At 24.7% G+C, this 12,378-nt stretch overlaps 1 protein-coding gene across 2 annotated transcripts; it reads right to left on the minus strand.

Moving 5' to 3' along the window:
- Nucleotides 1-331: 331 nt before the first annotated feature.
- On the minus strand, nucleotides 332-9,271 carry LOC126907707 (trifunctional purine biosynthetic protein adenosine-3). 2 transcript variants are annotated; one of them, XM_050689196.1, is made up of 18 exons: nucleotides 9,074-9,271; nucleotides 8,929-9,011; nucleotides 8,642-8,731; nucleotides 8,152-8,399; nucleotides 6,538-6,718; nucleotides 6,070-6,280; nucleotides 5,833-5,963; nucleotides 5,649-5,772; nucleotides 5,350-5,563; nucleotides 5,061-5,283; nucleotides 4,547-4,745; nucleotides 4,215-4,466; nucleotides 3,941-4,144; nucleotides 3,736-3,876; nucleotides 2,301-2,443; nucleotides 2,113-2,232; nucleotides 1,552-1,809; nucleotides 332-831 (listed from the first exon to the last, which is right to left on the minus strand). In XM_050689196.1, the coding sequence occupies exons 2-18, from the start codon at nucleotides 9,001-9,003 to the stop codon at nucleotides 613-615; spliced, it is 3,033 nt and encodes a 1,010-aa protein (XP_050545153.1). In that variant the 5' UTR covers nucleotides 9,004-9,011; nucleotides 9,074-9,271; the 3' UTR covers nucleotides 332-612. The 2 variants fall into 2 exon arrangements, with proteins under 2 accessions (XP_050545153.1, XP_050545152.1); XM_050689195.1 differs by having other exon boundaries at nucleotides 8,929-9,017.
- Nucleotides 9,272-12,378: the final 3,107 nt, after the last annotated feature.

The raw sequence follows: 12,378 nt of genomic DNA on the forward strand, positions 1-12,378 counted from the left end.
AATCAAAAACATTTATAATAACCCATAAAATAAATCTTACTGATGATTTTCAAGAGAATAAAATTAAAAGTTCTGGTTTACCCAATAAAATATGTCAAAGAAAAAATTTAGTTAATTTCTAACAATCATAAACTAATTTTAATAAAATATGTCACTAGTGTAGTTTCTACAATATGGTCATAAGAAATTACATATATATTATAATTTTATTACATATTTTAATTTAGGATATAAATATTTATTTATAATCAACATATAAATATAAAACGAATATTTGTAGATAATCCTAATGATACAAAGATAAATAGATGAATTTAGATTAAATAACCACTAATGATCAAAGTGTTATAATTATTTAAATTTCAACAAAATAACAAATTTCAATCATAACTACATCTGAAATATATAAATAAAAATAACAAAATAAAAAATAAAAATAAAGATTAATAAAAAATGTAATATTTTTACATGGTAAAAATAATGAATACTTTATACTAACAATAAAAAAGATGGAAGACTAAATGAGTAACCTTAGTGGTAAAATAATGTTTTATAATCATTTCACAATAATCAATAATAAATTGTTCGAGATTCAATTAATTAACTTTAACTTTAAACAATATTTCTGTAAACATCACTTGAATTAGTCAGCCATTTAGTTTTACCAATATCTTTATCTAAATATACTTGATTTGTTGCAAATAACTTTAAAGCTTTTGGATAAGCAATATGTTCAACTGATTTAATTTTTTCAATGAGACTTTCAACAGTTTCATCTATGCTGATAGTTACTGCTTCTTGTACAATTATAGCACCTGCATCTATTTCTTCCTATAGTTTAAAATAAAACAGTTAATTTAATAAAAAATTAAAATTACAGAGAACATTTAGTATTTAGATTTATTTTTCTAATTAAAATTCTTTTTTATTTATATTGAATGTAGTAAGAGACCATGGGAGAATTAGAAATAAAATCAGGTTACTAATTTAATAATTTTAATTTTAAATCATATGGATTCATGTAACATTTCTTTATTGTTAAATAAACATTTTTAATTACTACAGTATGATTCTACGCGCAGAAGTTAATATTCTATTACAATATAAATTAAAGAAACTTTTAAATTCTCAAAAATAAAAAAAAATTTTAAATGAAGTCAAATAATTATATTTAATATGAAAAATTAATTTACTTCAACAAAGTGAACAGTGCAACCAGCAACTCGAACACCTGACTGAAGTGCTTGTTTTTGAGCATCAAGTCCCTTAAATAATGGTAAGAGAGATGGATGTATATTGAGTAATCGTCCTCTCCATTTATTTACAAAATGTTTGGTTAATACTCGCATAAAACCAGCTAAACAAACAACATCTATTTGTGTTTGTTCCAAAGCTTTCATCATTACACTTTCAAATTCTTCTCGAGTTTTATAATTTGTATGATTTANTTCTATTACAATATAAATTAAAGAAACTTTTAAATTCTCAAAAATAAAAAAAAAATTTTAAATGAAGTCAAATAATTATATTTAATATGAAAAATTAATTTACTTCAACAAAGTGAACAGTGCAACCAGCAACTCGAACACCTGACTGAAGTGCTTGTTTTTGAGCATCAAGTCCCTTAAATAATGGTAAGAGAGATGGATGTATATTGAGTAATCGTCCTCTCCATTTATTTACAAAATGTTTGGTTAATACTCGCATAAAACCAGCTAAACAAACAACATCTATTTGTGTTTGTTCCAAAGCTTTCATCATTACACTTTCAAATTCTTCTCGAGTTTTATAATTTGTATGATTTATTTCCTAAATTTAAAAGCAAAAAACAAGTATTATATTTTAAAATATGAATATGTTTATAATATTATACATAATAAACCCTTTTTTAAAGTATTGACATTTTAATGATTGTGATTTTAGATAAAAATTTTCAAGTTTTTGTAAAGAAAAATAAAGCATTTAATAATTTCTTTTAAAATTTTATTGCTAATAATATTTAGAAATGCAGAAAAAGTTTTCTCCTTGGAGGATAATTAACACTTCTATTCATTTAAATACTACTGCATATGAAGAGATCAATATAATATAACTAAATATAATATTTTTTACCAGAGCTAAAATTCCAGCTTTTTTAGCTCGTTCTAAACCTTCAACATCAGGTTTATTGGATATTACCAAAACTACTTCTGACATCATAGAAGGATCGTCTGTAGTTGCATCAATCAAAGCCTAAATTTACATAATAATAATATGTATTATAATATTCAAAGTTATCATACAACAAATGCACGATTTACCTGTAAATTTGTTCCACTACCTGATATAAGAACAGCTACCCTCATTTTTGGATGCATCCTTGAAGCTACATAAGTTTGTATATGTGGGCGCATAATTGGCTCCATAGCATTTGCAAATTTTGTGACTACTACAGGACAGTCATCTATTGAACCATATACATTTTTGATTAAAATATTAATTACTAATTTTTTAAATAAAATAATAACAATTGTATCCTAAAAATAAAAAACCCAGCACAGGGGGGTCACGGCACAGTGGTGACGTGGCATAGTTGGATTAAGTATAATGACATCTGACAGTGATTAAAATCACTATCAAAAAAACGCTTTGATGCAAATCTTTAGATAGTGTTTAATTTTAAAAAATTGGCGGATTATTCCAAAAGCTACATGATCTGCTAGTTCCTTATTAATATTCTGATTAAGATAAAGTACATAGAATGAAAAAGGCATATAAATATTATTTCTCATAAAAAAATTGTCGTGATCCATACATTTTTCAAAAAGTTATAGCATAATAAAGTTAAAAATGTAAAATACAAAATCGAGAATTTTCACACAAAAATAGCATTTGGTAGCGATTTTCACCGTGAAGATAAAATAAAGTCCAAAATTTTTTTTTTTCCATAATAAAGTATATTACATTAGCTTTAATTTAAGATATACATATAATAGTGTCAGACTTTCAAAAGTCAAGTTAAAAAAGTTAATTTTTTGTAAAAAAGTTGATATTATAAATTTCCCACTGTGGACAGGTAAAGGGTCAGATTTATAAAAAAAATATACCAAACGAAAGATAACGATATCATGCATCTATATAAAAAAAATTATATTGATTTGATTATTTTTTAATAAGTTATAGCAATTTTAAGTAAAAAATATTAAAAAAATATCGAAAATAAGCGATTTTTAAATTTGTAATTTTTTTGGAAGTTTCCCCATTTACGGGGAACGTGGGAAATTTTTTCAATTTTTGAGAGTAATGTCTCAACTAGATACAATTTGTGATCTTTTGGCGTATTATTGAAAGAAATCGGTTTGGTGAAAGCTGAGAAAAAGTGGTAACAGACACAAAAAAAAAAAAACATCATAGTAAAACCAATACCTTCTCAGCTTCGCATCGAATCTAAAATGACTTTTATATATCAAAAACCATTTATTGAAACTCTCAAATAGTCAGTTAACATTGAGGAATTATAGTATTAATGAAAATTAATTTTAAATTTAAATTCCAGAAATATTTTCAGAGATTACACATTTAAGTAAATATTAATATAACTTAAGTTTCAATCAATTTAAGTTCATTACGGGGAAAATAAATACAAATATATAGAGTATATTTTTTTTAATTATTAAAATTTCATCAATAAGTCTTACTCACTACATATATTATAAAATAATTTATTTTTAACAAAAATTATTTGTTTACTAGTACCTTTACTTTTATCTTCAATTACACCAACAATTTTACCATTTGTATGTACTAACACATCATCAACAAACTCTTTGGCCACAATTAAGATCATACCAAGACCACAATTCATTGTACGCAACATTTCTATTTCATTGATACTACCTTAAAAGGATATAATATAAAAATATTTTATTTACAAGTTATACTAATTCTAAATAAATTTTACCTGTTGCTGCTATCCAACCAAATACTGGCTTAATTTCCCACTTGGTAGCATCTAAAACAACTTTTTTATTTTCTGGTAAGATGCGTGGAATATTTTCTAAGAGACCCCCGCCTGTTATATGTGCTAAAGCTTTAATGTGATCATTTCTTATTGCTGGTAAGACTCGCTCAACATATATATTTGTAGGGGTCAAGAATTCTTCTCCTACAAATTAAAATAGAAATACATTTATTAAAAATATTTAAAAAGTTTAATTTTAGTAGAAATAATTTACCAAATGTTTTTTTATCTAAGCTAAAAGGTGCTTCGTCAGAATAATTGTGACAACCTCTTTCCATAATTTTACGAATTAAGCTAAATCCATTTGCATGAGGACCACTAGACTCTAAGCCAATAACAATATCACCAGAAACAATATCATTGATTTTAGGTAATATTTTTTCCCTTTCAACAGCTCCTACTGCAAATCCCGCAACATCATAATCATTAGTATGATAAATACCCGGCATTTCAGCTGTTTCTCCTCCTACATTGGATATAATTAAAAAATATACATTTAAATCAATAATATGAATATCAAAACTAAAATTTGTACTAGAAAAAAACCTATAAGTGCACATCCAGCTTGACGACAGCCATCTGCTATGCCTTTTATAACTTCAATTACATTTCCACCTTCCAAACGTCCTGTCGCAAAATAATCAAGAAAGAATAAAGGCTCAGCTCCATGAACTACTATATCATTGACACACATAGCAACAAGATCCTGTCCTATAGCTTTGTGACTATTACATACTAATGCTATCTATAAAATATTTATAAAATTTATATAAAACTTATTATTATAACAATTTAGGTGTTGCACAATATAGTCAACAATCTCCTTTGTTAATTTTCACTTTTTTATATTTTATAATTTTGAAATACATCTAAATATATACTCAATTTATATACAAAATGAGTTTTTTAGAAAAATAATATATTAATTTGTTATAAAAAGTTATTTTTTTTTGTATTTTGAAATTATAACTAATGTTTTTTAAAGTTATAAAACAAGAAAAAATTATAAAATAAAAAAGGATGTTGTTTACTTTGCCATATTACAATTTTTTTTAATTACTTTCAATTTAGTGCCAACTCCATCAGAGCTTGAGACAAGAATTGGATCTCTGAATGCAGCAGCTTTAAGATCAAACATTCCTCCAAATGAACCTAATTCTCCTAAAACTCCTTGACGTTTTGTCACAGATACTAAATCTTTATATATTGGAACTAAATCATTGCCAGCTTCTATATCAACCCCACTTGATTTATAAGTTGTAACACCTTTAGCTAATATTGCTCTATTTATAAATAAGGCAAAAAATTATTTTTAAATTAAAATTAATAAAGTTGAAAATTTCTACTACCTAGCTATGCCCCTGTGAGCAATATCAGTTCTAAAGTGTGCACCATTAAACATTATTCGTCCACATGCCATTGTAGCTCTAGCAGCTGCTAAAACTAATTCTTGATCCATTGTAACAACAATTAAGACACGCCCACCATTTGTCACTAATTCACCATAGTTATTTAACTTAGTACCACTATGGAAAACCATACCTTTTGTAACTGATGATAGGCCTGAAAAATTTCCAATTATAACTGATTATTAATAGAATATTGAACACTTTAAAGTATGGAATTAAACATTTGTGGAATAACTCACCAGATATTACATCTCCTTTGCTAGATGTAAGTGGATATCCTCTACTAGCCATCATAACACCAACACAAAATTGATCAGATTTCCATTCTACTTTTACTTTATTCAAGGTTCCATTAACACAAGACTAATAAGTTTTAAAATATAAGTCTAAAAACATTAAGTATCATAATAGTTCCATGCATACTTTCATTATTTCATAAAGATCAGTTTCTAATAACGGTAAAATTGTTTGAGTTTCGGGATCACCAAAACGACAATTAAATTCTAAAACTCTTATTCCATCATTAGTTACCATTAGTCCAGCATATAATACACCTGAAGAGTGGTTTAATAGATATATTTTAAGTTATTCGTTAATATACTTTCATTTGAATTATTTATATTTAAGTTTTAGAATATAAAACAAAAAATCTAAACAAACCAACAAAGGGCATTCCACGTTTTTGAAGCCCATCAACAGCTCTTTGTAAAATATTCTTTGCTTCATTTAATTCTTCTTGTGACATATTAAAACAAGGACAAAAAGCACCCATTCCTCCTGTATTTGGCCCCTTATCTTGATTATATGCTCTTTTATAATCTTGACTAGGTAACATAACATTAATATTAGTTCCATCAGTAAAACATAAAACCTGCAAATAAAATTAAGAATTACAAGTAATACAATTATAAATAATCAATACTTCAATTGTTTTTAAATAAAAATACAATTTGTATCATTATGTACCAAAAATAATTATACTATAATTATTTGGAGTCTTGCATTGGTAAAAAAATGCAACTACATAACATTTAAGATTTTATTAATTTATTAGTACTGAGGTTTAAAATGTTAATATTATGTTAATGTTACAATATACTTAAAATGTATAAATTATTATGAACTAACTGAAACTTCTTCTCCAACTAATAATTCTTCAACAACAACAGTTTGTCCAGCTTTACCAAATCGATTTTCTGTTAAAATTGCATCTAATGCTAAGCATGCTTCTTGTTTGTTTGAAGCAACTACAACACCTTTTCCAGCAGCAAGTCCACTAGCTTTTACTACTAAAGCAGGAAAATCAGCTCTATAAATATAAATATAAACATATAAAAACTGAAGTCAATAGTTCTAACTAATAATAATTAAGAATAAATTAATTCCAATATATTAATTTTAATAAAACTGAAAAAGAATATATTCCAAAAGATTATTAATACATCAGACTTAATCTGACAATAGTAAAACTAATAAAAATAATTTTAAGCTTTTAATATTAATATATATTTTTAAAGCGTATAGAAAGATAGATACTCTTTTAATATCATAAAAACCATTATTTAACTTTGTTGCATGTTTTTTAAGAGTAAAAGAAAAATTGCTAAAAAATTTTTAAAATCTTTGGTTTTTCTCTTCTTTTTCCTCACCTTACTCCCAACTACTTGGGGTTAACCCTCTCCTACTAATGTGATATATGTTGGGTTGCTAAATTTAAATCTCTATTCTTTAAAAAAATAAAACAATTAATACTATTTTTCTGAATTTTTTTGAGGAATAATTTTAATGAAGAAGGATCTCAATCTTTCTCCTAAAAATACTTCATAGTATTTTCAATACGACTTTATACTTAAAATATTGTTCAAAAATTTCTAAAAGAAGTTTTAATTAGAGTGGTAGTAAAATATCAATTTCTAATGAAAAAATCTTTAATATGTCACTAAACCCGGGCTTGGAACAGAAATTATTTAGAATTTTTGTAATTTTTTTATATCTACTAAATTTGTTTAATTATATAAAAAAAAATTTAATACATGTTGAAAAATTATTGCAGAACCCAAAAATTTTATAAGATCGCCTTTGAAACCTTAATTGAACTATAATATTACTTTAAAAACTAAAATTAACCAAACAAAATATATATTGATTAATTTAACTTTTAACTTTATATAGGCAATCTTTTAGTTAAATTATAGTTTTAACAGTGGTTTCATAATACATCCAGTATCTACAATAATTTACAATTTATTCTACCTAATAAATTCTTAAAAAAAAAATCTATATAGAGGTCAACTAACTTACTAGATATAGTAAACATATTTAAAAACCGAAATCATTTTGGTTTTAAGTCAGAACTTATCACATATTCTATAAAGTGATCAGTTTAATAAAAATATCCTTTCTAGCATATTAGAAGAATTTTTTTTCATTACTCAAAAGTTTTATAAAAATAAAATAAAATTATAATTTCTTATTTTATATAAGTAAAAAAATAATTTTATATAAATTTATTTGGTATTAACACAATTACAAATGATATATTAGTTGAATATTTGATATAAAATAAACACTGTAAATTATTAATATAAATTAAATTAAAATAAATTAAATTATTAATACCAAAAAATTCTATTAATTTATGAGTATTGTGAAATGAAAAAAATATTAATAATATATGATTTGTATATACTATAAATTATAATTATAATTTATAAACATTGTACTTATATATTATTTACTCACGAATAAACATATTCAGTAGCTTGTTTTACATCAGTAAATGATTTCCATTTAGCAGTTGGAATGTCAAAATCATCCATAAATTGTTTAGCCCATTCTTTGTCACTTTCAATGCGAGCTGCTTTAGCTGATGGACCAAAACAAGCAACATTATGAATAGCTAATATATCAGCAATTCCTGATGCAAGTGGATCTTCTGGTCCAACAACAACTAAATCAATGCATTTTTGAATACACCATTCAGCTAAAACCTAAAAAAATTAATTTGATATGCAAGTATAAAATTAATAAATAATTTGGACTATAGAAATTATTGGAAAAAAAAATTATGATCATAATATATATAACAATTTAAACAAATAAATTTAATAACAACTGAAAGTATTGCAAACAATAACATTATTTTTAAGTTTTTAATACTGAAATCCAATTAAATTAAGTTAATTAAAACAATTACATTTTCTAAAATATATTTTTAAATAATGAAACATACCTTAAAATTACTAATATCTAAATCAACTGACTCAACCTGAGGCAAAAGAGCCGCTCCAATATTATAGGGTGTTATATAAATTTTTTTTACCTAAAGAAATTAGTTTAATAATTAATACACAAGGATAATATTATCTTTTAAATTGTAAGTATAAAAAACATCTTAGGTCATAATATAATTTAGTACAAAATAATTTCTAGCTATAATTTACTTATTAAATCAATAATTCACTCTTTATAATTTTAATTCACTAAATTTATAAGTTCACGTATAAAAATGTACTTTACTTGAGTAGATAATGAAAGTTTCCAAGCAATGGCATTTTCTCGACCTCCGCCACCAACAACAAGTACACTAGCCATAATTGAATCTATTACTAAAATGATTTACAATTTTAAGTTGCCTTAAAAAGAATGAAAAATGTATTTTTACTTATTGGTGTAAATTGAACCACGTGTAAATAACAGATCTCTTGCGTGATTTAGAGAAGATTGATAAAAGATAACGGATTACAAAAGAAATAATTGGCATTTAATTGAACAGAATAAAAAATTAAACATATCTAAGGAAAAGTGATATTGCCAATCAACAAATGCACCGGTTAGTAGTGAGAACGAAAATGTGATTACTTTTATCTGAACTTTAAACATAACCTAAAATTTATAAATCAGACTTTCGCCAGTAACTACACAAAATGTGTTACATAATTGTTTATTTTAGATTTCAAAACTATTTTTATTGAACTTCTGAAGATTATTATATTTAAATGTTATTAATTCATCATAGGTAACAGAACCGGAAGTTATGGAGCATAAACTTCTCACGGCAACTGTTTAAATTAATATAGTCGACAAAGTGACTATATTAATTTAAATTCAAAAATGCAAGTCTATTTTTCTTTTAATCGGTAAAATCACCTTAATAAGAGATTTTTTTCTCACTACAAGCAATTTCTTGTAAAATTAGAGTAAAATATCTTCCAGACTTTAAGCCCTACTGAAAATCATTTTTTCTAAGAGATTAAAACTAATTAAGGTGTAAATCCTTAGGTTATTAAATATTGTTTATTGGATCTTATATGTCATAACTGCATTTTCTAGAAAATAATGAAATCGAAATAATTTGAGGTCGAAGAATTAACCAGACTGTTAATGTCTTTTTTTCATAAAGGCTGTGGTAACATTAAGATATATTAAATATCACAAAACATTAGTAGTGTTGAATTCAGATTTTTAGCTTCGATGCGAAGCTGAGAAGGTATTGGTTTTACTATGATGTGTTTTTTTTTTTTTGTGTCTGTTACCACTTTTTCTCAACTCTCACTGGACCGATTTCTTTAAACGATACGATAAAATAACACAAATCGAATCTAGTAGAAGACATTACCCTTAAAATTTGAAAAAAATTCCCCCGTTCCCCGTAAATGGGGGAAACCTCCAAAAAAATTACAAATTTAAAAATCGCTAATTTTCGAAATTTTTTCAATTTTTTTTACTAAAATGTGCCGTAACTTTTTCAAAAATGAACATATCAATATAATTTTTTTTTATATAGATGCTTGATGTCTTTACTTATCATTTGGTATATTTTTTTTGTAAATCTGACCCTTTATCTGCCCACAGGGGGGGATTTAAAATGACAACTTTTTCAACTTAACTTTTGAAAATGTTCATGAAGGTCTGCCACTTTTATAAATATCTTAAATTAATGCTAATGTAATATACTTTAATTAAAAAAAAAAATTTGACCTCTGGACTTGTCTTCACGGCGAAAATGGCTACCGAATGCTATTTTCGTGTGAAAATTCTCGATTTTATTTTTTATATTATATTTAACTTTATAATGCTATAACTTATTGAAAAGCTTATGGATCCACACAATTTTTTTATGACAAATAATATTTTTTAATAAACCCTTTTTCATTCGACATACTTTATCTTAATCGAGATATTAATAAGGAACCAGCAGATCAAGTAGCTTTTGGAATAAAACACCAATTTTTTTAAAATTAAACACTATCTAAAGATTTGTATCGAAGCGTTTATTTTTGATAGTGATTTTAATCACTGTCAGATATCATTATACTTGATCCAACTATACCACGGCACCACTGTGCCGCGACCCCCTCTGTGCTGGGTTTTTTTTTTAACTGACTATAGTATATAATTATTCTATAGTTTGTATTTGTTCATATAATGTAATGCATATACATTTACATTGTATATATGTATTTATATCTACAGAATTAATCTAAAAAATTCGACTTTTTCATAATTTATTGAATATAAATCTAATATTATGTTAAAACTTTTCAAAGAACTTTGATCTTGAAGCAATACACAACTTTCAAAACTTCATTTTCTTCCAGAGTCAGAATGAAAAAAAATTTTGTTTACACATTTAAATATATTATATCATCATTAAGCTTATACATTTAAAATTTTATAAATTTAAATTTTAAAGTTATTCAATTTTTTTTGTTTAACGTTTTAATGTTATAATATTTTTACGTTTAACATTAAAAAGGATCGAAAAATAATTCACTGCCATTAGTTGTGGCAGTCAACTTTCTTTTTTTTTTTACATAATTTTTTTTATATATAACGTCTGAAAATAATATTTATATATTTTTATTTAAAATTGTTTTATTATAATGTATTATATGTATTATGTGTAACAATATTTTACATCTATTAATATTACATTAATTTTGGTTTTTTGAATATGTTTTGACAAAATTTTTCGTTTTTAATGTTATAATTATAACACTTTCTTGTCTTGCTTATATCTTACAGGCACCTTATAAGGTCTCAATTAATATCTACTATAAATTGGTCGTATAGCTTTTTTATTTTCTTTAGTTTTCTGTTTAGTGTCCAATCCCAGCTTTTTATTTGACGAAACAAATATCATCAGACTGATGATATTAAGTTGAATATGTTGTGTACCTGGGATAGCATTGTCACTCTTATTTTTGCGAGCAACTTAATAACAAAAAATACAGAATTTTTGACTTGTTATCTTACGAGATAAATAATTTTCGTCCCCAGTTTCATGCACACGTTATTCAGAAGCGTATTTAAAGGATGTGTCAAGGGGTTATGACATACCCCTTGAACAAGTGCTATTCATAATTCTATTTAACCTTTTTTAACGTATCTTTTCTAATTATAATACGATGACTAAGAAAACTACGCTACCATTAAAAACAGTATTTTCAAAAAAAATTGTCTACATTTTAAAACTGCTATAACCTTTATTAAAACATAATCCTTTGACAATAAACAGAAAACATAAAACTTCAATGCAATAAACTAGAGACATTAAACTTTCTTTGGTATAAATTTTATGAAAATTCAATGAAAAACCTAAGTACAGAAAGAGTTTAAAGAGACCAACCTCCAAGCAAGTAATATATTTTGTTTGAAAAAAATTTATTATACAAATTATTGTGAAATTTCACAGAATTAAATCGAAATGTTTTGCATAATAATAATTAACGTATTTCAAAGAAGTATTTTTCTCATAGTTATTTTATAATGCAATTAGGTAAACTTAATGGTATTAAACGGTTTTACTTGAAAAAAATACGTAAAAGAAAGTAATAAAAACCAGCCTTAAGATATTTTGTCATTTGTAAAATTCTTTTATCAGAACTAAGTCTTATTTAATATTTTTGTTTATTTGTATTTCAACACAACAAAATTATTAATATGCTACGTGAAGTCATTAACATT

This window comes from Daktulosphaira vitifoliae, unplaced genomic scaffold (genome assembly GCF_025091365.1).
Source record: "Daktulosphaira vitifoliae isolate Bord-2020 unplaced genomic scaffold, ASM2509136v1 Scaffold_5, whole genome shotgun sequence".
Lineage (NCBI taxonomy): Eukaryota > Metazoa > Arthropoda > Insecta > Hemiptera > Phylloxeridae > Daktulosphaira > Daktulosphaira vitifoliae.

Coding starts and splice junctions, on each gene's coding strand:
- LOC126907707 (XM_050689196.1), bottom strand. CDS start 9,003: ATGGCTAGTGTACTTGTTGTTGGTGGCGGAGGTCGAGAAAATGCCATT. Junction 4,746..5,060: donor GAGTTGGCACTAAATTGAAA/GTAATTAAAAAA, acceptor AATATTTTATAG/ATAGCATTAGTATGTAATAG. Junction 2,444..3,735: donor AATTGAAGATAAAAGTAAAG/GTACTAGTAAAC, acceptor ATGGTTCAATAG/ATGACTGTCCTGTAGTAGTC.